Source organism: Triticum urartu, chromosome 4 (genome assembly GCF_003073215.2).
Source record: "Triticum urartu cultivar G1812 chromosome 4, Tu2.1, whole genome shotgun sequence".
Taxonomy (NCBI): domain Eukaryota; kingdom Viridiplantae; phylum Streptophyta; class Magnoliopsida; order Poales; family Poaceae; genus Triticum; species Triticum urartu.
In genome coordinates, this window is record NC_053025.1 from 550974686 (window position 1) to 550998817 (window position 24132).

The window sequence follows — 24132 nt, forward strand, 5'->3', positions numbered from 1 at the left end:
ACATATGAGAAGATGGCAATAGGGCCAGTCAGAAGTTATTAGTTGCTTCAGTGTAAATTTTTAAGGTATATGCTGCAATAGTTTTTGGATGCAGAATGTGCAATCATGATAAAAAACATATTGTATGCATACTTCTCCCAAATATCTCCAAAGTGAATAATTTTATTCACATCAACTGAAACAGTAATGCTAATGAAAAAATAACATCATAACCTGGGATTACCTGGCCCGGTGACTTGAGAATCAATAATGTAAAACTCTTAGAATAAACAATCTTACATCAGATATATTGATGACCTAGACTGTTGAATGCCAATGTATTTTTTCTTTTCTTGTTGAATCTAGAAAAGATCAAGATGGACTGCAATACTTTGGATAACATGTTATCAAGATAAACATGGTTTAAACCATGCACTTTTTTCCATGTCCAAAATCCTACAGCGAAAATTCTGAACACATGTCCTTCAGAAAAAACAATTACAGGATCTGTCACCTTCTCAAACTGTATATGGTCACGATTTTACAACACTACACAAAATTGCAAGAAGATTGGCAGGGGATCATCGCAGCTCCTTGCCATTGATTCTAGCGATCGCGAGGGCTAGCGAGGTCAGGTGCGGAGTCATAGCCGTCGGGTAGTGAAGATCTGAAGGCATCCGCCGATTCATAGAGGAGAGGGAGAGATGAACTGCAGACCAAGAATATCGATCAGACAAAGATATAGTTGGAAAGATTTTCAGTTGCGGCAAACCATGACAATTACCTTGTGATGAGACAGCGTTGATCCACTCGATCTCCATTAGAGAGGAATGCGTAGCTGGTGCCCCCCGTGGAAGAGATATGTAGGAGGGGGGAGAGAAAGAACCCCTTTGCGCATCTTCCTCACCGCCTTTTGCACGATCTGGACGTCACATGTGCGACGGCGTGGTCACCAGTATAGTCGACGACCTCCTCTGGCCCCTGAACATGCCCTACCCCAACGCTGCCACGCACCACCGCTACGCACCTCCACCGGAGTAATCTGGAGCGGGGAGTTGTCAAACACGGCCGGGTAGGACATGAGGGTGATGCCGCATGCAATGGCTGCGCGGCGGAGGCAGTGTCTCCCACAGACAGCCGACTGATCCTATAATACTTGTGGGAAGAACAACCCCATCTATTACTACCCCATTTATTCGGTGGAGAAGAAGAAACGGCAGCCATATAGAGACGGAGAGATTAATGGAAAATCAATCAACCGAGGAATTAATTAGCGCTCATGCTGGTTCGATTCGAGTGGCCGAACGCCAAAGAGTTATCTCTTCAATAAGGGTTCAAGTTATTACAAACTTTAATGCCTCTTCTGGTTTGGTGATTTTAGGCTGGTCGTAATGGTAATATCATAGGTAGTATCATGCATGCCAACTAGGCAAATTTGATGAGGTGGCATAGAATTAAATGAAGAAAGAAAGGGTTGAGTATCATATCATGATACCGTATATATTAAATTGTGTGCTACTATGTGTCATGCATGACAATAAATGAAGTTGGCTATGATACTAACTTAGATACTATGCACTATGGATATAGTATCATATACTAATATCATGCATTACGACCAGCCTTAGAAATGTTTCTTTTAGTTATTACAAACTTTAATGCCCCTTCTGGTTTGGTCTCACGGGCCAAGCCAGCCAAAATAATCATTGGGGTCGTCTTCATAGATTATAAGGGTTCAAGACTAATATCTCTTCAATAAGCAAAAAAAAAAGTACTTGTTTTACCTAATTTCATTGGGGTCAGCTGACCCAATGCTATAGTGCTAGCTTCACCCTGTTTCGTCTCAATTTGGTAACTACAGTTAGGTATAATCGCATAGAGATGAACTCCGACAACATTGTGTTATAGAGACAATGAAGAATGTAGGTTGCTTTTTCGGTTTATCGGCGGCAGTTTTTATTTTTGCGAAAATCGACGGCAGTTTTTGAGGATATATTTCACCATGCGTGTGATCTCCTGCATATTATTTTTGAGCATGCTCCTAAAGAGACTAATTGTGTTGTCCATGATTTAGCTAAGTCAGCTAGAAGTAAGGTGTGTGTGGGGTGGATAGAAGATCCCCCCGTAGAGATTACTGATACTCTTGTAAAAGATAATATGATGATCCTACTGTCTAGATCTGGCGATTCAAAATTCAAATGACATCAAGTCTGATATTGTATAGGGTGCAGTGTGTTGATGATGAGAATGAGGAAGAGGTTGCATTGGGTGAATTTGTTTAATTCCCTGGTGATACTTAAACAATTACATCAGGGCTATACATTTGCCTAGGCATAAGTGCAACTCATCACGACGGCCAAATACGGATCTAGTCTCGGCGTTAGGGCATCTCCAATGGTTGTAAGATAGTTGTTGATAGACTTTGCCACATATGATTTTTGATGATGTGTCATACAATAAATGAGGAAAGAGAGGAAGGTTGTATGTATATGAACCAACACCCCTTATACAAGCTCCAATGTAGAATGAGAGAGCACCTTATTTATTATCTCACATGCTATTGAGCAAACTAGATACAACCCATTGGAGTTGTTTTATGTTAAGGTGCTGGTTGATGACATGACATATTTTACCAACAAGCTAACATACAGACTGTTGAAAATGCCCTTACTTGAGGGCATGTAATACGCGTCGCCCCAGACCTAGTGCTCCATCGTCCAGCCAGGTTCGGATGCCAGCGTGGTGTTAAAGTGGACGCCTCGCAGGTGTCAAAGTCTCTTCTGCAAGAGACAGGTTGAAAAATGAGAGGGAGAAGTCGAGTGGAGGGGAAAGGTAGAAGAAAGAGAAGTGAGATTTGAAGAAAGACAACGTTGAGATGGGGTCCGCTAGGGTGCAACCCCCGTTGCCCAGGAGAATTCAGATGCGGTGGCCTGATTACTTTTTGCATAATTGGAGAGCTGAGGCACTAGGGTGGTGATGCCTCCACAAATCATGCCCGGCCATCGATTTTCGCTAGATTACCGGATGTGGGGCCTGAATGTCATCACACCACATGCCATCCTTTATGGTGGTCTGTTTGCTCATCTCAGCAGCCTCTAATCAACATTTATTGTTTTAAAGATGTGTATTACATTACATGCTTAATTTGTCAGGTTATTTTGTTCTTGTGTTGGATCTGGCAATGCATAAGATTCCGGTGAAATCCGTGAACAAATAGAATCTGCATTCACGCTCGAAATTTCAACATTTCAAGACTCAGTAATCAAGCAAGGACCAGGCTTCAGGTACATAGGCATAGCATATGGAGAATTTCAATCATCAAAATACACCAGAACCAAACACAGTTTAACCTCTAAAGTCTTTTTTTTGGCAAAGGGCAGCATTGGTCGGTTCTCCAGATTCACACTTGCATTTACACCAAAACAAGTTCAAAAGGCGCAGTTTGCCAGCTTAAAAGATGTCCTTGTGCCATGTCTACACATTATCGTAGATAAGATTATTTACGTCCATTTTGGCACCATCGCAAATAGTGTAGACATGCTGAACAAAAGAAGCTACGAAAGACTATCCAAAAGTGACTGAATTGAATTCCTTCCATGCCTCCTGCAGAAACAAAAGGGGGGATCACATAAATTATTTTGGTTAATTGAAACTGTTTTTCTTCACAACAATGAATCAGCATGAGAAATGGTCGCAGCCATCACAGAAGGTATTATTTTGTACAAAATCAACTAGAAATGAATACTACAGCACATAAGAGTGAATAATACCTGCAAAACGTTCACACAGGTTTGATACTTAACTTCAAATGATTTTGAGATGGTTTAGAGATGATTTTGAAAACCACCAACAGATTTGAGTGAAATCAGATTGGAGTAGTACGTAAAAGGCGACGACAGTGGAGCAGAATTGCACAATATCACTTTTGCCCTCCACTGTCAGTTTTGCTTGTAAACAACATACCAAACTAGCTATCCCAACCTCTAATCGAGCTCGTATAGCGTTTCACAAAAAAAGGAAAAAAATTGATATACAACTAGTGCCCTGACAAAAGTTAACCACCTGCTGTGAACTCCACCTGCTCATACCAAACTAGATATCACCATTTCTAATCAGGCAAGCATAGAGTTTCACCCTAAAAAATGATATTAAAAATGGTATAGAGCAATTACCCTGAAGTAACTTAGCCATTTGTTGTGAACTTCTAGTCAATCCATAACGTTATTTATTTTACTTTTACATGAAGGCATTTGGGATAATCCATGCTACCTGTAGAATCTCAAAAACCTTTTCTGCTATATACTTTTGATGCATGGCAGCTCCTCGCTGTTGCAACTTATCTGGATGAAGACATAACAACGCCTTCTGATAAGCTTTCTTAACCGCTGCTCCTTCAATTATGTTAACCAATGGAACTGGTTTCCATCCACTCTCAGGCCAGAGAACCTACAGAAGCACATGAAGTTAAAAAAAAAGAAGCATAACCCTGGTATCATCATGTCATACTCTAAAGAGAAAAAAGGGAGGAAAGCTTCGTTTAACAAAAACAACACCTGTTCAAGAGATATCTTTCTTTATGTATATAACTTGGCATTGACCTTCTAATGTGCCAATAAAGTAGGAAGAAGATAGTAATTTATTTTAATAATAGGTTAGTGCAGAAGACGAGTCAACAAAAAATTGCAAATGTGGATGTGAAACATTGCCCTGGGGAATTCAGAGATAGCATACACTATGAGATTACATGCAAACGATGCTCTTGCACTTACATATTGCAGTGTAGAAAGCAATGACCGAATATTTCCTTCTTTTCCCTTTGACCACTCCCGGATTTTGGATTGAGATATCTACATTGCAACAAGCAATAGAGCTAAGAAATAGAACATGAAGTACATGGGAAAGAAGCAACAAGTTGTGAACTCTATTCCGCGTGGTACCTTTATTTGTTCCTTTTCATTGTCATCCTGAAGAATCTGATCTTCATCCAAATGCTCAACCTGGTTTGTAAAATAAGAGACGGCAAAACATAAAAAAGAAAGGTTAGAGAAAACATCTAATGGGCTGAACAGCTTTCATACTTATCTTTTGTTAGAGGCACACACTTTTATTAGTCTGGTCTCCAAAATTTATGACAAACTACTCATGTCTAAATGTAACACTTAGGTAGCCAGCTTTAACTGAACAGCATTACCATAAGTTAAATCAGAAATATTTGGGTGTTACAGTTAGGCCTATCCATGCCATTATTCGCAAAAAGAAAGGGCTATCCATGCCATGTCATTCTGAGATGAGGATGTAAATGGTTATGGTCAGTGTACGTGTTGTTTGCGGATAGGCATAATGGTTCATAACAGGACCTGTTAAAAGTGAGAAAGTTTAAAACGTTGAAACAGTCAACATGGCTCTGAAGAAGAGCAAGAACTGGCCAATTCCAAGTTGTCATGGGCTTGTGTCTCAACCTTTGACAGTGTCTTGTTATAAGACGTGTAGGTTAGCAAATTAACTGGCTCTAAACTGACATGGTCAGCTTGCTTAGCAGAACAGCAGTAATACTATATACCAGTCCAATGATGGAATTTCAACTCTCAGGGTCCTTGGAGTTTATATACCGATTATAGCAAGCAGGGTTAGCATGGCTGCTCAGTATACAAACCAACAATAACAATTGTATTTTCTTATACCTACAAGGCTAGAATAATTCATATTTTGAATAACAGAAAGACTTTGCACGTACCACACATTCTTCAAGATTTTCCATGTGACTTTCCTCACGACTTGTTGTGTCACGCACCTTTTCCTCTGTTTCAACATGGAACGACTCTAGGAAACACAACAAGAAGAAATACATCACAGATGAGTTCTTGGAGATTACGCTAGCGACACCATACTGAGTATTGCAAGCCCCAAAAATGTTACAGAGGACATCCAGAGACTAGAAAGAACTATGTGGGATTTATGGGCTGCAGGATTATTGAAAAAACAACCAATGGTTTAACCAATTAAAGTTATTTCTAGAAAGCAAAAACAATTCACAGGTTTGATTCATTAATTCATTCAGGTATACTTACTATCAGAAGATGGAGGTTTAACATCTTCCTTTCCAGAGAGTTTGCCTGTTCTTGTGAGCATTTCATCATCGACTGTAAGGACGGGTTTCTCCATCCCACCTTGTACGTCTCTCATCTGAATGAAAGTAAAGGTTAATCTAACTGGTGTATCTATGTAATGTCAAACTGCTTATTGTTTAAAGATAGTACAAAGGAAAATATCACACATTGATAATTCAGAGCTTGATCAGCATTCAACAAAGTATCCAGGAAATATACCCAGATTTGACTTACTTGAGCAGCCGCAGGGGAAAATGCATTCTGATTGTTTGTTTTATCCGTCTTAATATCCTCACCAGTCTCCAAATCCGAGATGCTAAATTTATCTTCAACTCCACCTTTGCTTCCACTTTTTCCACTGGACTGATCTTGAGCCTCAACTGCCACTTTTCGCTTTGGTGAAACCTCAGGACTGAAGATTTTGATGAAATCTTTTAGCACTCTGCTACCACGACTTTTCTCTCCTGAAGGTGGACGTGAACTTTGAGTTCTGGGGCTCCCTGCTGATACATTGCTCTTTGCATTATTGATACTCTTCTTTGTTCCTGAAGAGAGAGAGCACCAGCTTCAGTAAAGTTACATCAAAACGACACGAAAACAGTTTATATTACTGTCCTAGAAAAGAGGCATGCCGTTTACTGGTACAGAAGTTACATAAGCTGACAGACTACATACTTAATGACATGCGAGCAGCGTTCTAAATAAAAGGATACCTGCTTCTTTGGATTTATCACCCTGCAGGTACTCATCAAACACTGAAGATTCCTCCTTGGTTGTTGAGTTTATACTGTGTTTTCTTTCAAAGAAGCCATCCTTCCCAGGTTTGTAATCTTCATAGTCGGTCTGACTTTTTGATGCAGGCGTGGCGGTTGACATGCTTTCTTCCTCATCAATTAGGTCAATGCCTTGCACAACTACTTGAGGGAAGCTTCTAACCCCAATAATATTTCCATCTTTTTCTTGCACACTAGCTGGCAACATCAACAAAGCTCCTTTCCCTGCCCACTTATAGAATGAAAAATGGAACTTGTCACTGCTGATGAAGCTTGCTGAGCTAATAGGAGTCCCTTCACATTCACTGTCCATAGAGTTAACATGTTGAGAGGTGTCCTTCTTATCTCCACTTGAACGGAACCGGGATAGGAAGGGATATCGATGCCACGAAAAGGGATTCTTCTTCGAATCTTGCTGGGATACCCCCTGGGCAAGAGAACTATTCGTGGATGAATTCGGTGAAGCTGGAACACTGTAACCATAAGATGTGTCATCATCATTTCTGCTGGATATATGCCGGGATGGAGAAGTAGGCACTGAACTGTCCACACCTCTGGTGAACTTCATGGAGAAGCTGCAAGAAGCAGATATAAGTAAAATAAAAATAAAGCATGATATGTAGTTCTGTGCATTCCTATGTGGAGTGAAATTTCACAAGGTGTAATCAGATAGTGGTTATTTACAAGATAATGCAGGGGAAATGGACATCAATCATTAAATATAGCATATTCGAACAAATCAATTAAAATAGAGAATAACGGCTCTGAGCAAAAAGAAAAGAAAAACTGCACTATGGCCACGAATCAAAGCAGATAGCCCAATCCACTCGCCCCAGCCGTGCTCCATAGGATGAAATGATCTTTGATCATTTGGATGACGCGGGACAGCGGCGCAGCCACATCGTTGAAGGTATTGTTTCCTTCCTTACGTCATGACATCAGAATGACGAAACTGTCGATACCATGCCTGCACACCTTATCAAACCACTCTCTGGCTGCATCCACCAATCCTTGAACACTGAGTGAAGGGAGGGCGCCCGATGAGTATAACCCAACCAGTCCATCAGAAACGATCATATAACTCCCTGATCGGCGCAGCCAACCAGGAGATGGCCAATATCTTCAGTGTCACCCCAAAACAGTGCAGTCAATTTGGAGTAGCTAGATAATAGGGTCATGTCCAAATGCTCTATCATTTCTTTGTTTAAATTCCACACTAGAGAAATAAACGGTATACAATGTCGCATTTCTCAGCGTGACAGTATCTATAATCGGCAAGAACAATCGGCACCGATATATCAGTTCAGTAGTTCAGTATGAAAATCTCGCAGAGCACTAACTGAACCAAATACCTGGACCGCGACAGCAGGCGGCTGGTGGACCCGCCGGGCGACGTGGGCGCGCCGAACACGTCCCGATCGCCGGAGGCGCCGCCCGGCCTGGGCGACGCCGGCGGCTCGGCCCCCGGGAAGATATCCTTGTAGAACTCCTGGCCGAGCTGCCTCCGCTCGGAGCTGGTGCGGTCCCCGAAGACGGGCCTCTCCCCGGGCCCGCTCTCGCCGCCGCTCCGCCGCTCCCTCGACGCGAAGCCGGAGCTGGTGCGGTCCCCGAAGGCGGGCCTCTCCTCGGCCCCGCTCCGCGCCCTGGACGCGGCGCCGGAGCCGGAGGGCGAGTCGAGCGAGGAGCGGCGCCCGCGGTCGCTCCCCGACGAGCGGCGGGGCGGGCCGCCGAAGACGTCGGCGAAGTCGACGTCGGACCTGCGCGGGGCGCCGGCCATGGCGACGGACGCGTGCGGGTGTGGCAGCGGGGAGCGGCCGAGCAGGTGGCGGGGGTTTGTGGCGGGGAGCGTCGCTGGGACTGGGAGCTTCGCATGGCTGCGGTTTTCGCTCGCTCGGACGTCGGACCCTCCACGTCGGCGTCGGTGGGCCGGACTGGGTTGTCCGTTGCGACGGCCGCCTGAGATTTCACTCGCGTCGTTTTCGCGGGCTGGCGGGTCGCGATCGGCCCAGTTCTGGCGATGGGCTTCTCTTACCTCCCAGCCCAGTTAATGAAGTTTCGGCCGAAGGCCCATATTAAGGTTTATTTCCGTTGCCACCGAAACCTAACCTCCCTCCTCCTCTATATAGCCGCTTTCCTCCCAGCCGGACAGCCCCCGCCCCCGCCCCCGCCGCCTCCCATCGAAGGGCGGAGCCGCTCCTCTCTGCGCTTCCTCCTCGTTTCTTCTCTGTAGATAGATGTGGTACGTTCGTGTTGCTTCTGAGTTTTTGTCGTGGGATTTGATGGATTAGAATCATCAGATCAGATGGTCTCTGTTCCGAAATCTTTCTCGATGACGAGAGTACAAGCAGACGGGCGGTCTGAACTGATGCCATGTTGATGTGTCTGCGTCATCCGTGCCAGCCCTTGTGGTTGGCATCCGAGAGAAAACACTAGGGTTCTGATCTTTTTTTTTTTCTTCTGTTCATGCTTGCGCTCGGCTCATATTCATCCTCTTAGACGGAGTTCAGTTTTTTACTGGGCTCGGATCTAATGGGGGCGGAGCCGGCGCGGATAGTGAGATGGTTTACTTACCAACCCTTAGCAGCGTTTGCCATTGCTCTTGGGTCAAATAGACTAACCGAGATTTTTTGTTTAAGCATAGTTTTCGAGTTCTTTTGTTTCTCCGTGCTGGCAAGTGATGAACAGATATCCTACACTCTCAATGGAAAATTCCACGTGTGGACTAATAATCTCCGCTTATTATCTGATGCCTTGCATTAAAACGCTGTATTTGTCACCTTAGTTTTTTTCCTTGCAAATTTACCAATCTTTGTGTGCAAATCAAGGGTGGCAAGTGATGTAAAACATGATATGCTAAACACTGAATCTTTGATATGTTTACAAAACTCCGCTTATTATCTGATGCCACCCATCAGTTTGAACCCACTTTACAAAACTGCTGTGTTTTTGTTTAACTCTGTTGTGAATTTTGTTTGATTGATGGCAGTGATTTGAATCTTACCCGCGCTTCTGATTAATTCATGAAGTACAAGGGAAAACATGGTTGAATTTCTTAATATGAGCCATAAAAATATAAAGTCCTTCTTTAGATTTGTGTTTTCTGGTTTGAACATGGCTGTGATGATAAACACTTTCAGCAAACATGCCAGTTCTGCTTCTGACAATTCATGACTGAAAAACCTGTTAATACAATATCTGAGCCGTTGCAGTTCAATTTTTTTTGTTTTCCTATTGTTGATAACTGAAAATTAATGATTGATTACCTTGGCCTGTTCCTTGCATTCTGAATCAGGATTAGTGGCATGTGATTTGTTGTGAAACATCTGAATTGCCGATGATGCTGTGCCCAACATTTGGAGGTGCAGATGGCTCTAGGATCCTGTTTACAGGATGAACCTACCTGGAGGCGCTGTATCCACGTGACATTGATGGGAAAGTCTGAGTTTCAGATGAGACTTTTGTTGCTGTTCTCAATTTGAGTTCTGCTATTTTTGAACTGAAAACAAGTTGAGTTTAACTATCCTCTCACAAATATCTCTGGTTTGCGGAAGAGGCTGAAATCAGCTTTGTCTCTTGATTCTATTAGACGGGAGTTAAATAATGGCACGGGATCTGCTCATACATTCCCTGCCTTAATCATCTTGGCAGCAGAACCTGCTGCAAGATATCTGAAGAAACAAACTCTGACGTTTGTCTGTTCAGAATATCAGTCTTGTTTGCCTTCAACAAAATTTTAAACACTCAACGATTTATTTTAATTTTACTTCGTAATATTTAGATTTAGCAGCTCTATCATCATTTGTGGTAAAGCTAAGTTGGATCACAACAATGATAAATGATCCACCTATGGTTAGCATATCTCCTAACATGCTGAATACAAGAACCTCTATTGGGGTGCCTTCAGGCATTGATTTCTCCCAACACCCAGGAAATCACCAATAGATCATGAACTTGCGATCTGTTTGTGCTTCATCATCTGGTCTTTGGGATGATCAGTCTCTTGAGTCTGATCGGTTCCCACTGGACTCGTTCCCTTGAAGCAAAAGTATCCTGTTGTATCCTTGGTTCGCCCCTCTTGTGTGCCCTCTGAGTTTTTTCTCCCAGGGCAACAGCGGCTCTTACATACATGCACATATGCCCGTCAACATACTTTCTTGGTATTTTGATTTTGACAACCGTGATGAGCCAATTTTACAGTTACAGACCTGTAATGACTCCTGTGGAAATGATCGCATGGTCAAAGAACATCTAAGGGACTGAGTTGTCTTTGAATTTTGGATCTTTGCTGTCAGCAGTTTAGATGTTGCTGCCTTATTTTTTATCTGCTTTTCTTCACCGTATTTGTGCTTGTATGTAAACTAATCCATATGGTTCTTGGACAATGAGAAAATGTTGAGCAGAAAGCAAACGATCCTCTCGCTATCCAGTGTGGAATTTCTTGTGATGTGATTGAACGTTGAGGAATTATATTGATATCTCTTTTGATGAATTTGATTGAACTTTGTATTGTCTTCCAATTCGAACAACCTCAACAGATATAAATTGGAACGACAAACAAAGCGTTTGACAAAAGCAGCCTATCCAGAGAATGGACTACATGGTGGTGGTGGAGGAAGGTCCAGAGGAAAGAGGTGTGGTGATAATGGAGGGTGGGGTGGTTTACTTACCAACCCTCTGCACTGTTTCCCGTTGCTCTGTAGTCAAATGGTCTAACCAAAATTTCCTGTTTCAGATGTTTTCTCAAAAAAATTGAGCCATACTGCTGGCCTCTTCTCTTCTTTTTTCCCCTTGTGAATTTATTTATCTTCCTGTGCAAATCAAGGGTGGCAAATGATGTGAAATATGGTATGCTAAACACTGAATCTTTGATATGTTTACAAAACTCCGCTTATTATCTGATGCCACCCATCAGTTTCAACTTTCAACCCAGTTTTTGAAGAGGTTAGCTGCGTTGATGCCATCATACCTGTGTTTCTGATTAATTCATGAAGTACAAGGGGAAATATGGTTGAATTTCTTAATATGAGCCATAAGAATGTTAATTCTTATTTTTGTGCTCTTTAGATTTGTGTTTTCTGGTTTGATATGGTGGTGATGAAAAACACTTTCAGCAAACATGCCAGTTCTGCTTCTGAGAATTCATGACTGACAAACCTGTTATATTGATCTTGACCCATTGCAATTGATAAAAGCTGTGTACGGAAATAACTGGAACATTCTAATGGTGCAGTTGTTTTGGGAAGTTATTTGAACCTAATCAGAGAGATGGTTTACAAAAACAATTTTGATGTGCACTATCCCAGTTTGTTATCTAGAAATTCATGATTAATATAGCTGTTAAACCTTTGTATCTTGCATGTGTTCTTGTTGATCCTAATTTTTTTCTGAAATGCCAGTGATGCTATGCCCAACATCTGGAGGTGCAGATGGCTCCAGGATCCTGTGTACTATCCCAGTGACGACTTATTCTTTTTAAGTGATAAAATTAAGCCTCTGTGTATCAAATGATGAGAGAATACTGCAACAATATGATCCATGATCTGATTCTTAGTATTTAAGTCTCTGATGATCACTTTGCCAAAAAAAAAATCTCTCTTGTTCTTTTTTCTAAAAGTTGATCCTCATGGGGTGTGATGAAGAAAAGTTGGTCCGTGTTTCTGATGTCCTGTGACTGATAACCATCTTTAATTTCCTTCTGATCCCTCGTGCAAGTGCATCTTTGTTCATCCATTTTTTTTATTGTCTTTTTAGATGTTTTCTTGTATTTGCCTAGTTTTGTGGCATTGCGTTGATGAACTGTGAATTTTCGCATGTCAGACTTCAGAGATGCCTCTGGCGTCAATGAGAAAAGTCATTTCATATTACTGAGCAATGAAATACCATCTGTAATGTTTCAGGACTGCCTTACCCTTGTCCTTGTTCCTTGCAACCGTGATTCTTAGTATTTAAGTCTCTGATGATCACTTTGCCAAAGTTGTGTTTTTTTTTGTCTCGTGTTTTCTTTCCAAAAGTGGATCTTTTGTCGGATGTGATGAAAAGTTGGCCCGTGTTTCTGATAATACTAAGTCTTTGTGTACCAAATGATGAGAGAATACTGCAACAATATGATCCATGATCTGATTCTTAGTATTTAAGTCTCTGATGATCACTTCGCCAAATTTTCTTATTTTCTCTGTTGTTTTTCTTCATTGGGTGTGATGAAGAAAAGTTGTTCTGTGTTTCTGATGTCCAGTGACCGATAACCATCTTTAATTAACTTCTGATTCCTCGTGCAAGTGCATCTTCGTTCATCCATTTTTCTTGTAATTGTCTTTTTAGATGTTTTCTTGTATTTGCCTAGTTTTGTTGCATTGCATTGATGAATTATGAATTTTCGCATGTCAGACTTCAGAGATGCCTTTGGTGTCAATGAGAGTAATTTCATATGACTGAGCAATGAAATACCATTTGTAATGTTTCGGGACTGCCTCACCCTTGCAACCATGATTCTTAGTACTCCCTCTGTTCCTAAATATAAGTCTTTTAAGGGATTACAAAATGGACTACATACGGATGTATATAGACATATTTTGCCGTATTTAGTCCATATTGGAATCTCTAGAAAGACTTGTATTTCGAATGGAGGGAGTATTTAAGTCTCTGATGATTACTTTTGCCAAATTTCTTTTTTCTCTCTGTTGTGTTTTGTGTGCAAAAGTATATCTTTGTGGGATATGATGAAGAAAAGTTGGTCCGTGTTTCTGATGTCCAGTGACTGATAACCATCTTTAATTTCCTTCTTATCCCTCTGCAAGTGCATCTTTGTTCATCCATTTTTCTTGTAATTGTCTTTTTAGATGTTTTCTTGTATTTGCCTAGTTTTGTGGCATTGCTGTGATTAATTATGAATTTTCGCATGTCAGACTTCAGAGATGCCTCTGGCTTCAATGAGAAGTCATATCATATGACTCAGCAATTAAATACCATCTGTAATGTTTTGTTACTGTGTCCTTGCTACTGTGGTTGCTTTTGCAATTTGTATTGATGGAAGGACTTTCATACGCCCTGCAATAAAGTAGAGTTTGCACAATTGACGAAAATAACAAAAAATTGATGTACATATTATTGTTTCACATATATGAAGCTACATGTAGCACTGCTCCTCAGAAATTTTTTGGATGTGAGGTCCCTTTCCCAAATTATGGACTATATACTGTGTGCAACTGTAATTTTTGTTAAGAGGATTCAAATCCAAAAGTATGATCCACCTTGCTTCGTTTCATTCTATTTAATATTCCTTTTTGGATTTTCATTTCTTAGAAGTTGAATGGGGATCCTTTCCCCCAAATTTGACTACTGGGCGCCCATGTAATACACCAGAGGGTTCCAAGGCATTTGAATTATAGGGTTACATTTACTCTGAATTTTGGGTGCTTCGTCATCTGGTCTCAACTTGCGATTTGTTTGTGCTTCGTCATCTGGTCATTGGGATGATCAGTCTCTTGAGTCTGATCGGTTCCCAATGGACTCGTTCCCTTGAAGCAACATCACCCTGTTGTATCCTGAGTTCGCCCCTCTTGTGTGCCCTCCGAGTTCTCTCCCCGGGCACTGGCGGCTTTTACATACATGTACATGTCACACACACAAAATCCCTGTTGATACTCTCTTGGCGTTTTGATTGTGACAACCGTGATGAGCCCATTTTACAGTTACAGACCTGTAATGACTCCTGCGGAAATGATCGCATGGTCAAAGAACATCTAAGGGGCTGAGTTGTCTTTTTATTTTGAATCTTTGCTGCCCCCCCCCCCCCCCCCCCCCCCCCCCCGACCCTGCAAGCGGGAGCTACATGCACCAGGCATCTTTCCTGCCAGTAGTTTAGATATTGCTGTGTTTGTTTTGATTGCTTCTCTTAACAATTTTTGTGCCTGTAAACTAATCTCCGTATTTTCTGGTTTGATATGGTGGTGGTGATAAACACTTTCAGCAAACATGCCAGTTCTGCTTCTGAGAATTCATGACTGAAAAACCTGTTATATTGATCTGAGCCATTGCAATTGACAAAAGCTGTGTCTTCCCAGTGGTGATACCTGGAAAATCATGATTAATGTTTCTGTTAAACCTGTGTATCTTCCATGTGTTCTTGATCTAAATTAGGAGCTTGTAATTTGTTCTTAAAATTGTCTGAAATCCCGATGATGTTATGCCCAACATTTAGAGGTGCATATGGCTCCAGGATCCTGTTTACAGGATGAACCTACCTGGAGGCGCTGTATCCACATGACATCCACGGGCAAGTCTGAGGTTCTTGATGATCACATCGAACTTTTCTTGCGGTTTTCAAGTTGACCTCTGTTTTTTAACTGATAAAACTAACATCATTGCTGAGTTTAACTATCCTCTCACAAGTTTGTCTGATTTGCTGAGTCTATATGCCTAGTATCTCTGATGTAGTTTCTTGTAATTGTCTTCTTAGATGTTTTCTCATATTGACTTGTTTTGTGCCATTGCGGTGATGTAGCTTCTTGTAAAATGTAAATGTAGATGTGATTGCGTTTAGCTATCTCTGAGGCTGAGTTTAGCTACCCTGAGCTGTGTTGCAAGAGCTGTCATTCTTTGCCCATCTGTCATTCTTCGGTGAGCATTGTTGATGCAAATGATCAGACAGAAGTTTTATGGGTAATTTGTGTCTGAGGCATCTCTGTGATGTTACACTCTTTTCACCTTGGAGCTCTGATGCATCCTGTATAATATTCTCACCCTTTGTTTTTCCCTAATTTGATTCTCGTGGGTGAAATGAGGATTAAATAATTTTATTGATGAACGGTATGATGTCCATTGAATCATGTATTAGCTCTATCTGATCATTCTCTACTGAGTTTTGTTCTTTCAATTTTAAGAATTTCTTCTTTGTTGTTTGAACGCCTGTTGTTGATGCAAATGTGGAAACACGAGTTTATGGGTAATTTGTGTCTGAGGCATTTCTTTGATGTCACTCTTTCACCTTGGAGATCTGATGCATCCTGCCTCCCTTTTGCGTTCAAAATAATATTTGTTTTTTGTTTTAATGAGATGAGATGATGAATGAGATTAATTTCCCTATTGGTTTGATTGGCTGATATGATGTCCTAAAGTACTGAACCGAATCTGATCATCTTCTTGCTTCCTAGAAAAAATCGAGCAGTTTGCGAAGTCACTTGCCTTCAAAATGAAACGAAAGGGACAGTCTACCTCTCCCTTCCCTTTAAAAAAAGTTTGCCCGTTGTTTGTCCCACTTAATACTCAATTTTTGGAGCTCTGTTGCCTTGCCTTGTCATATTTGCGGTTGTTTGTTCTATGTAGAGTAATATCATCTATTAATTTTCTAATTCAATCTGTGGAAGTGAGATGATGAATGATTAATTTCTTGATTGGCCTGCATGATGGCCTAAATACTGAACCGAGTATGATCATCATCTCTTTCTTTTCTTGATGTTCTTTTGAAATCTTGTTTTATCAAGTTGTTTGCTGTTTCTGGGAGGAGTATTATTGATGCAAATGATGAGACACAAGTTTTATGGGTAATTTGCGTCTGAGGCATTTCTGTGATGTCACACCCTTTTCACCTTGGAGATCTGATGCATCAAGCTCCCTTGCGCTGTGTTCTTCCTTTGTGTTTCCTTTATTTGTCTAGATCGATCTTGGGTTATGCTTGCCCCCAAATTCCAGTTTATCCTATGTGCTTCTGTAATTTGTGATGCCTTTTTATCTAGTTTAATTCAAGTTCTTGTGGTACTGATTTAAGTTGAACCTTTGCTGGTGCAGTGATTATAAAACATTCCTCATACTGATGGGAGATCCCTGTGAACGACTCCTATACACCCATAGAATCAGAGCACCAACAATATGGTTTCATTAGATTCTTTGTCCTGAGATTGTTTTGTGCTTGGACTCCAAACAAATGTTTATAAGAATTCTGTCATATATCACCACCATACTCTGATTCCATAGTCTTTTTGTTTGTCTGTGCCGAGGATTAAACTAATTTATAGACAAGCATATGTCTGAATTCTTGTCATGTGGAGCGATCTAATCTTCTCTATGAGGCCAATCTTATTCATTTTTTTATCTGCAGTGTTATTTGATGTGTTCTGATGTTGTGTGATGCTGCTAATGATTAGCGTGAACTTTTCTCAATGAAATCACTAATGATTACATAACCTACTGACTTCCTTCTTAGGCATCATGAATCGTGGAATTCTTCTGTGTTTTTTTCTGTTAATTCGTTTTGGTTTGCCTGTTGATTCAGTGGTTTGCCCAGGTCGAATGATGATCACAAGTGCATAGTTCATATGATCAAATCATGATTACTTGAACAAAAAATAGTCTTTCGCTCCTATCTGATGACCTTTCATCCTCACCCTTTTCAGGAGAATCAAACAATAGTTTTTTCGTCTTTTTTGCATTTACATGTAGAACCCTACATTATTATGGTGTAGATGTATAGATTCCTTAGAGGACGGTGAAGATTGATATTTGGTCTCGTTCTTGTAAATGGCATTTATTTGCCTTGCCGACCATCCTGCTATATCACCACCCATATTCTGAGTACTATCTTGGGTTTTCATGTTAAATTTTTTTGTATTTAGCTTATGATGATTAAACTAAACTAAATAGAGAAGCAATTTTATCTGCTTATTAAATATGTTGAATTTTTGTACAATAAATATGATCTTCCAGATGTGATTAACAGTTGCCACGTTTTTAATGAGTTCCTATTTGTTTGCTTTTGAGATATCTTCTCTTGTTGTTGTGATCTGTTCACTAATTTTCTAAATTATCTTTTTGGGATTAGTTTCTTCATATCACTTTAAACTTTGATTGCGAATGCACAACAGATACTTTGATGCTTGCAATGATTTTCCAAACCAGTTTGAGGATGATGATTTCATATTTGTCGCCCCAGTCTTAGGGTCTGCATTGCTGTATCTGTGCTGATTGACATACTTCTGAATCTGACTTGTAGATGGTGATATCATATATGCGCTCTGTTAGTCATCTTCTCTAGTTGGTTGATTTTTCTTTGCAGAGTTGGTTCTTTTTCTTTGGTGATGGCAGTGACGATTTGCAAATATTCAAGCTCAACAGACCTAATCACAGATTTTCTCTCTGGAGTTGATTTGTATGCTGATTACCCCGCTGAACCGAGCCATCTGATACCTGATTTTCTTTTTCTGTGGTTCATTGTTCTTTTCTCTCAATGTATCTTTTGTGTTTGATTTTCTTTTTTTCTTTTGGGGGATGTAGTTGCGATGAGGATAATAAGCTCCCTCTTCTGAAAGCATTGACGACAACTCTGTATCTTCGAACAATCTCTCTTGGCTGTTATTGATCATTTGCTTCTTCTTACCTTCCAGTCTACAGTATCTGTTTGCATTGTTAGGAGTTATTGATGCATAGTTCTAATCTTGGTACTCCCTCCGGCCGGGTTTATTAGGCCCCCTTTCATTTTGAGCCAAAGTTTGACCATGAATTTTAACTAATAAAATATAAAATACATGTCACAAAAAGTATACCATATGAAACCTCTTTCAAATACAAATTCAATAATATACTTTTTGTAGCATAAACTTTATATATTTTTAGTTAAATACATGGTCAAAGTTGAACCCAAAATGAAAGGGGGCCTAATAAACCCGGGCGGAGGTAGTAGTTGTCCGTGGATGAAACCTTGAATCTTGGCATCTGAACCCATCAGCTTTTTGTTTATTTCGTTAAGTGTCCGTGGATGAAACCTTGAATACAATCTTTGGACACTTTCTGCCACAGTGCTTATTTCTCCTGTGAAAGCATTTACATTCTGATGATAGACCTTGAATTTTTTAACCACAACAACCGTTGGCCAATCTTGTCTTCCAAATTGGATACAGAATGCAATTACCGTTATATCCAGATGATGATATTTTTGCTGCTTTCTGAGGTTTAAAACAGCTCAGGTCTTTTGCTTTTCTATGTTGTAAACTGCAGCCACTAATCATTACTGATAGTGTCCTCCTCTGGGTTTGCTCTTTACTGGAATCTCTGTTTGCATGTGGTTTGATTCAGGTTATTGTGTTATTTAAGTTGGTCCCTGAGGGGATTCCTTTTGACCTTTGATTGATCGGTTGATGTCTTTGTTTCATGCTTATTATGCAATATGATTTCATCAACTGGGGAAATGATATGGCACTGATGATAAATTTAAGGCTTGTTTCTCAAAACATTTGCAGTTGCCGCCTAAGAGCTTTCGCCCAGCCAGGCTTGAGAGCTAATGCTGCTAATTCCTTCCTTGGATGTCTGAGCCTTGTTAACATCCCCATTGTTATCATTGTTTCTATTTTGGTTTGTTGTCTAAATTCCTTGTTTTTTTGCATTGCGCAAATGTTGACAGTTGCTGCCAAAAGTTTTTGCCCTACCATATTTGAGAGCTAATATTGCTAGATCCTTCCTTTGAATCTCTTAAGAACCAACAACAAGAGAAGCCTTCAATGTTGAAATTTTCTTAAAAACATTGATACTTGGTGCTCTGATTTTGACAACTGTGATGAGCCAATTTTACAGTTACAGACCTGTAATGACTCGTGCGGAAATGATCGCATGGTCAAAGAACATCTAAGGGACTGAGTTGTCTTTGTATTTTGGATCTTTGCTGTCTTGTATTAATGGTATTCAAGCCTGTAAACTAATATCTATGGTTCCCGGGCAATGAGAAGATAGTAAGCAGAAAGCAACCGCAGTCCAGCGCAGAACTTCTGACGTGAATAGATGAAGGAACTGTATTGCTTTCTCTTTTGATGAATTTGACTGACTCATAACAACAAAAATGCAATACGATGGGATGGGATGTTAAAAGCATGTAAATGCAATACGATGAAGGAACTGTATTGCTTAGCTTCTATTTCTCATTCCAAGTTGTTATAATTGACAAACGCAACAATTCAAACCACAACTCTGGAGAAGCGCAACAAGGATATGGAAGTTTGATTTATGAAACCAGGAAACCACGCCTCTTTACAAGGTAGGTTCGGAAAAATAGAGCCAGTCCTTGTAGTCTAAGCATGGATCGACCGTGGTGGCAGAGAAGGAAGGTCCAGAGGCTGATGCTGTGGTGATAGTAGAGGGAGGAGTGATCCTTGTATCTCCAGTTTTTTGCTCGACTGAGGTCTGACGGGGACGCTCAATGAAAAATTCCGTGTCTCCTTTTTTTTCCCTCGTGAATTCATTAATCTTGCTGCGCAAAGGTGTCAAATGATGTAAAATATGAAGTAGCTGGTTCCCTTTGAAGTTTGGTATGTTTACAAAACTCTGCTTATAATCTGATTCCCCATCAGTTCTAGCTTTAAATCCAGTTTTTTTAAGTGCTTATCTGCGCAACCGTTGTACAATGCCATGTGTTTGTTTGACTCTTCCGTGGTTTCTATTTGATTTATGGCGGTGGTTTGAATCTTACCCGTGCATCTGATTAATTCATTACGTACAAGGGAAAACATGATTGAATTTCTTAATATGGGCCATACAAACTGAAGATTTTATTTTATCTTCTGGTTTGATATGACGGTGATTTTATTAATGCACCACTAGCCTCGATCCGATCTGCACTGAGCAAAAGAGCACAGCATTTTGGGCCAACATTCACACATGGTTTCATAAACACAAGCATTTCGTGCCCTACTCTCAACAATCGATGGTACACCATCCAAGAGGCTGTCTTGAAGTATTGCGATCACTTCATCTCATCGCATGGTGGACTAGTGATGCATAAATCACCGAGCAAGTAAGTTCATTTGGTCGGGTATGCATAGTTTTGTTGATTACTAGTTGGATATGCATGGTTTTGTTGATCACTAGTCGGATATGCATTGTATCATCAGTGTTAGCGGATTGGTCCCTCATGTCCGCATGGATGTCGAAGCCAGTTTGTGGGCTAGCGTTGGAGATGTCTTGAGGGTTGTTCTCAAAAACAAAAAATCCAGTCCTGCAAACCAAACATTCTGTAGATGTGCCGCAGTTGATTTCCTCCGCATTGTCGTGCCGCACCATCAGATAGCGTCGAAAACGCGTGAAGGTACTGTCTGTCTACCGTGGCGTTTGGCTGTGGCATTGAATTTCAAGTTGACAGACGGCAGTACTAGTGAAGTTCATCGGGCCGAAGGTGACCATTATGTCCCGTCGCTTTGTCCTCGAGAATAATAAGGCAGAGATCAAGGAGGACGAGCAAGGCCTTAACAGGTGGTGAAGGTGGAGTCCGGTGACGAGGTTTTTGAGATTGGCTGGGATGACCTTGCGTGTGAGAGTGATGGTAAGGAGAGTGACGAGTCCGATGAGATTGACTGGCACAACTAGGGTGTTCGTAGGAGTCAATCGTAGTAATGTTTAGGGTGATCTAGTAGTTTGGATGTCTGTTTAATCTATGTAATGTTTGGATATTTAGCTCGTTGTTTGTTTAAACCTTGCATCTTTAAGTTTGAATCAAAGTATGCAATGCATATTTGTTTTAGAAATAAGGAGTTTTGATGTTTTTGTTGCCCTATTTTAGGGAAGATGTTGGAGACGCTCATTTTGCCATGCCCTAAAAACACACTTCCTATATTTTTTTACTTCAAACACTTTTTCGTCCTCAAAATAGGGTAATTGTTGAAGATGCTCTTATGATGAATCTATTCCTAAAAATAAACATGTGATGAATCTTACATGAATTTTTTTCCTCCCTTTGATTCTCTTTATATACTTCTTCCAAACTCTCCATTATCGAATATATACATGGGTACAATCACTAAGACAATTGGAAAGGTTTCTTTAGAAGACATTATGTGATGTGCACAAAATAAAGTTAAAATGTACTCCCTTTGTTTCGAATTATAAAATGTGCTAATTTTTCTTTGAAATGGGTGTGTTTGTTCACTCAACTGGAGAGCTGCATGTACCAGGGCGGCACGGTCAACGACATTGTGGGTTCGAGCCTCCGGTGGCGGCGTTGTTGGTTGGGGACGCTAGCGGTGGTCGATGGTGGTTGTTCGACGAGGCAGAAAAGGGAAAAGGAAGAGAGCAGGTTGAGTAAGGTTGGGATGTCTTCGAGATATTAGGCGCGGTCTCCTGTGCTCAGTCCAACGTGGTGGACACATTCGGGCCTCCTCATATCCGCTCTACGTGTGGATTGAGTATTGGGGGTGGGGGGAGGGGGGTTGCTGGTTAGCCCAGACGTTTGGGTTGAATATGCGCGGTCTCATTGGATTGCTTTTCTCTATCCGAGCGAGGTGGACATGCTCTAATATGATGACCTGCAAGTTGTTTGAAACTAATACACTGAGAATGCTACTATTTAAGTTTTAACATGTAAAGCTACGCTATTATCTTCTCTCCTCTTTTACTCAGGTCATAAATGGTCATGTTATTTTATGAAAACTCGCATGAGTAAATTTCTAACCAACACCTATGCGCATGATTGTTTTCTGGTTTTTCAACACATAGACATTTTTTTTGAAGGTTCAACAGACATGATATTATTATTTGGCCAAAAAAAACATGTCAAGATCAATACCTCAAAATCATTAATTAAGGATTATTCGTCGCAAAGAACACTCCACCTTCTTAGGTCACGACAAGTGGCGCACATGCAGCGTGCCACTTATCGCAGCCTGGAAGTTTTCTCTTTTTTCGTAGATCTGTTTATTCAAAACGTTTTATTTTTTAAACCATGCGTCCAAATCTCAAACCGTTTTTACCATTGGATTCCTCGCATCGAGATCTTCAAAACTAAATACAGTGTTGATAGGTTTTAACGAACATTTTTTCAGGCAAAAAAACCAGGCAAAAAAAAGGAATCCAGGAGCACGTTTTTTTTAAAACCAGGCAAAAAAACGAATCCAGGAGCACGTTTTTTTTCCCTTTTCGAAAGAGGCACGCCCGTGCCTCTCGCGAAATCACAACCGTGCCTCTCGTGGAAACAAAACCGTAACTCTCGTGAAAGAAAAAAATAAACAGAAAACGTGTTTTTTCCCTTTGCGAAAGAGGCACGCACGTGCCTCTCGCGAAAGCAATACCGTGACTCTCGCGGAAGGAAAAAAACAGAAAACGCGTATTTTTTTCCCTTTCCAAGAGGCACGGCCGTGACTCTCGCGGAAGAAAAAAACAGAAAACGCGTTTTTTTTCCTTTCCGAGAGGCACGGCCGTGACTCTCGCGAAAGCAAAACCATGCCTCTCACAGAAGCAAAACCGTGACTCTCGCGAAAAATATAGAAAACGCGTTTTGTTTTTCCCTTTCCGAGAGGCACGGCCGTGACTCTCACGAAAGCACAACCGTGACTCTCGCGTAAGAAAGAAAAAAAAAACGCGTTTTTTCGTTTCCGAAAGGCACGGCCGTGACTCTCGCTAAAGCACAACAATGTCTCTCGCAGAAGAAAAACCGTGACTTTTCACGAAAGAAAAAAAAGAAAACGCGTTTCTTTGCGTAAAATTTTTTTTTAAATTTTTTTTATCGAAAAGCTAAGGAAGACCAAGGGAAAACCAAAACGTCGAAAAAACCCGTTAAAAAGCCAAAAACGCGTGCGGAAAAATTTTAAAAATAAAATCTGAAGGGAGCGTCCAGAGCACGGCACGTGCTGAATGGATGAGAGTGCGTCAAATGGTGCTGATCGTTGCGAGGCTCCCGAAGGAGCGCTCGTTAACTAGTTGCTCTCTCAATACCTAGGTACATGGAACCCGGTACATAAAACTTGGCAAAAATAATCATATCATGTCCAAAAAACCACCACCCCCCCTTTCCCAGAATAATAGCTTGTCACTATAGTTGGTTTGGTCACCCAAGTGGATCCTCTAACATCAAGAAAAGAAGTCACCTAAGCTACAATTCTCTAACTTTTCCTCCTTCACATTCATATGATTAAAGCTAAAATGACTTAAATTAATTTGCAAATTACAAATCTATGGTATACATTTACAAAAAATACATATAAACAAAATTATGATGCAATAAAATTAATTTTAAATTTATTTACATGAACAGTAACCACGCACATAACCTGCTACAGTAGATAATTACATTATTTGCTACAATGCCTCTGACTTTCCTTCTTTGTTTTGCACTAGATTATATTGTAGCTTAGGTGATTTTCCTCCAAAATGTTAGAGGATCCACTTCCCAGCTCCCCTGCTTGCAAGTTGACCCGAGGACTGATCTCGACCGGTACTCGACAGCTGCGCGCGAAATTCTAAATTTCTCAGGCATACTACGCCACAATAGAGAAAGCATTTGTGCAGTGCGGTTCATGCAAACGCAC

At 40.8% G+C, this 24132-nt stretch overlaps 1 protein-coding gene, 1 long non-coding RNA gene, 24 other non-coding genes and 7 pseudogenes across 28 annotated transcripts; 32 read left to right on the forward strand and 1 right to left on the reverse strand.

The window, feature by feature from the left end:
* Positions 1–3241: 3241 nt before the first annotated feature.
* On the reverse strand, positions 3242–8722 carry LOC125552614 (J domain-containing protein required for chloroplast accumulation response 1). 2 transcript variants are annotated; one of them, XR_007303700.1, is made up of 9 exons: positions 8212–8722; positions 6800–7434; positions 6321–6631; positions 6048–6162; positions 5714–5799; positions 4917–4976; positions 4749–4826; positions 4152–4425; positions 3242–3582 (listed from the first exon to the last, which is right to left on the reverse strand). XR_007303700.1 is itself a non-coding variant. In XM_048716224.1 (9 exons), the coding sequence occupies exons 1-9, from the start codon at positions 8634–8636 to the stop codon at positions 3544–3546; spliced, it is 1926 nt and encodes a 641-aa protein (XP_048572181.1). In that variant the 5' UTR covers positions 8637–8722; the 3' UTR covers positions 3242–3543. The 2 variants fall into 2 exon arrangements, 1 of the variants encoding a protein (XP_048572181.1); XM_048716224.1 differs by having other exon boundaries at positions 4249–4425.
* A 268-nt stretch (positions 8723–8990) lies between these two features.
* On the forward strand, positions 8991–11768 carry LOC125552615. 2 transcript variants are annotated; one of them, XR_007303702.1, is made up of 2 exons: positions 8991–9098; positions 11395–11768. It is a non-coding gene; the product is annotated as an uncharacterized LOC125552615 (long non-coding RNA). The 2 variants fall into 2 exon arrangements; XR_007303701.1 differs by lacking the exon at positions 11395–11768 and adding an exon at positions 10152–11267.
* Positions 9526–9613, forward strand: LOC125555107. Its single transcript, XR_007304548.1, has one exon. It is a non-coding gene; the product is annotated as a small nucleolar RNA R16 (small nucleolar RNA).
* LOC125555106 lies at positions 9685–9768 on the forward strand. The gene has a single exon (XR_007304547.1). It is a non-coding gene; the product is annotated as a small nucleolar RNA R16 (small nucleolar RNA).
* LOC125555176 lies at positions 9840–9924 on the forward strand. The gene has a single exon (XR_007304608.1). It is a non-coding gene; the product is annotated as a small nucleolar RNA U36a (small nucleolar RNA).
* On the forward strand, positions 9969–10065 carry LOC125555070. The gene has a single exon (XR_007304521.1). It is a non-coding gene; the product is annotated as a small nucleolar RNA Z223 (small nucleolar RNA).
* Positions 10190–10304, forward strand: LOC125555095. The gene has a single exon (XR_007304537.1). It is a non-coding gene; the product is annotated as a small nucleolar RNA Z278 (small nucleolar RNA).
* On the forward strand, positions 11030–11125 carry LOC125555063 (annotated as a pseudogene).
* LOC125555105 lies at positions 11682–11765 on the forward strand. The gene has a single exon (XR_007304546.1). It is a non-coding gene; the product is annotated as a small nucleolar RNA R16 (small nucleolar RNA).
* Positions 11769–11805: 37 nt separating the features above from the next.
* On the forward strand, positions 11806–11889 carry LOC125555179. The gene has a single exon (XR_007304611.1). It is a non-coding gene; the product is annotated as a small nucleolar RNA U36a (small nucleolar RNA).
* A 52-nt stretch (positions 11890–11941) lies between these two features.
* On the forward strand, positions 11942–12037 carry LOC125555071. Its single transcript, XR_007304522.1, has one exon. It is a non-coding gene; the product is annotated as a small nucleolar RNA Z223 (small nucleolar RNA).
* Positions 12038–12356: 319 nt separating this feature from the next.
* Positions 12357–12430, forward strand: LOC125555092 (annotated as a pseudogene).
* A 209-nt stretch (positions 12431–12639) lies between these two features.
* LOC125555101 lies at positions 12640–12734 on the forward strand. The gene has a single exon (XR_007304543.1). It is a non-coding gene; the product is annotated as a small nucleolar RNA R64/Z200 family (small nucleolar RNA).
* Positions 12735–12932: 198 nt separating this feature from the next.
* LOC125555093 lies at positions 12933–13006 on the forward strand (annotated as a pseudogene).
* A 200-nt stretch (positions 13007–13206) lies between these two features.
* LOC125555102 lies at positions 13207–13298 on the forward strand. Its single transcript, XR_007304544.1, has one exon. It is a non-coding gene; the product is annotated as a small nucleolar RNA R64/Z200 family (small nucleolar RNA).
* A 426-nt stretch (positions 13299–13724) lies between these two features.
* On the forward strand, positions 13725–13817 carry LOC125555103. The gene has a single exon (XR_007304545.1). It is a non-coding gene; the product is annotated as a small nucleolar RNA R64/Z200 family (small nucleolar RNA).
* Positions 13818–14012: 195 nt separating this feature from the next.
* On the forward strand, positions 14013–14106 carry LOC125555091 (annotated as a pseudogene).
* Positions 14107–14520: 414 nt separating this feature from the next.
* LOC125555062 lies at positions 14521–14616 on the forward strand (annotated as a pseudogene).
* Positions 14617–14797: 181 nt separating this feature from the next.
* Positions 14798–14892, forward strand: LOC125555069. The gene has a single exon (XR_007304520.1). It is a non-coding gene; the product is annotated as a small nucleolar RNA Z223 (small nucleolar RNA).
* A 137-nt stretch (positions 14893–15029) lies between these two features.
* LOC125555094 lies at positions 15030–15144 on the forward strand. The gene has a single exon (XR_007304536.1). It is a non-coding gene; the product is annotated as a small nucleolar RNA Z278 (small nucleolar RNA).
* A 341-nt stretch (positions 15145–15485) lies between these two features.
* LOC125555155 lies at positions 15486–15583 on the forward strand. Its single transcript, XR_007304584.1, has one exon. It is a non-coding gene; the product is annotated as a small nucleolar RNA Z101 (small nucleolar RNA).
* Positions 15584–15627: 44 nt separating this feature from the next.
* LOC125555157 lies at positions 15628–15708 on the forward strand (annotated as a pseudogene).
* A 61-nt stretch (positions 15709–15769) lies between these two features.
* On the forward strand, positions 15770–15863 carry LOC125555154. Its single transcript, XR_007304583.1, has one exon. It is a non-coding gene; the product is annotated as a small nucleolar RNA Z101 (small nucleolar RNA).
* A 45-nt stretch (positions 15864–15908) lies between these two features.
* Positions 15909–15995, forward strand: LOC125555156. The gene has a single exon (XR_007304586.1). It is a non-coding gene; the product is annotated as a small nucleolar RNA Z102/R77 (small nucleolar RNA).
* A 371-nt stretch (positions 15996–16366) lies between these two features.
* On the forward strand, positions 16367–16464 carry LOC125555153. The gene has a single exon (XR_007304582.1). It is a non-coding gene; the product is annotated as a small nucleolar RNA Z101 (small nucleolar RNA).
* A 168-nt stretch (positions 16465–16632) lies between these two features.
* Positions 16633–16718, forward strand: LOC125555169. Its single transcript, XR_007304600.1, has one exon. It is a non-coding gene; the product is annotated as a small nucleolar RNA snoR8a (small nucleolar RNA).
* A 416-nt stretch (positions 16719–17134) lies between these two features.
* LOC125555118 lies at positions 17135–17229 on the forward strand. Its single transcript, XR_007304559.1, has one exon. It is a non-coding gene; the product is annotated as a small nucleolar RNA snR60/Z15/Z230/Z193/J17 (small nucleolar RNA).
* A 105-nt stretch (positions 17230–17334) lies between these two features.
* Positions 17335–17429, forward strand: LOC125555143. Its single transcript, XR_007304571.1, has one exon. It is a non-coding gene; the product is annotated as a small nucleolar RNA Z43 (small nucleolar RNA).
* A 323-nt stretch (positions 17430–17752) lies between these two features.
* LOC125555170 lies at positions 17753–17839 on the forward strand. The gene has a single exon (XR_007304601.1). It is a non-coding gene; the product is annotated as a small nucleolar RNA U31b (small nucleolar RNA).
* Positions 17840–17927: 88 nt separating this feature from the next.
* On the forward strand, positions 17928–18031 carry LOC125555158. Its single transcript, XR_007304587.1, has one exon. It is a non-coding gene; the product is annotated as a small nucleolar RNA Z107/R87 (small nucleolar RNA).
* Positions 18032–19040: 1009 nt separating this feature from the next.
* LOC125555209 lies at positions 19041–19161 on the forward strand. The gene has a single exon (XR_007304642.1). It is a non-coding gene; the product is annotated as a small nucleolar RNA SNORD14 (small nucleolar RNA).
* A 229-nt stretch (positions 19162–19390) lies between these two features.
* Positions 19391–19486, forward strand: LOC125555061 (annotated as a pseudogene).
* Positions 19487–20285: 799 nt separating this feature from the next.
* LOC125555178 lies at positions 20286–20370 on the forward strand. The gene has a single exon (XR_007304610.1). It is a non-coding gene; the product is annotated as a small nucleolar RNA U36a (small nucleolar RNA).
* Positions 20371–24132: the final 3762 nt, after the last annotated feature.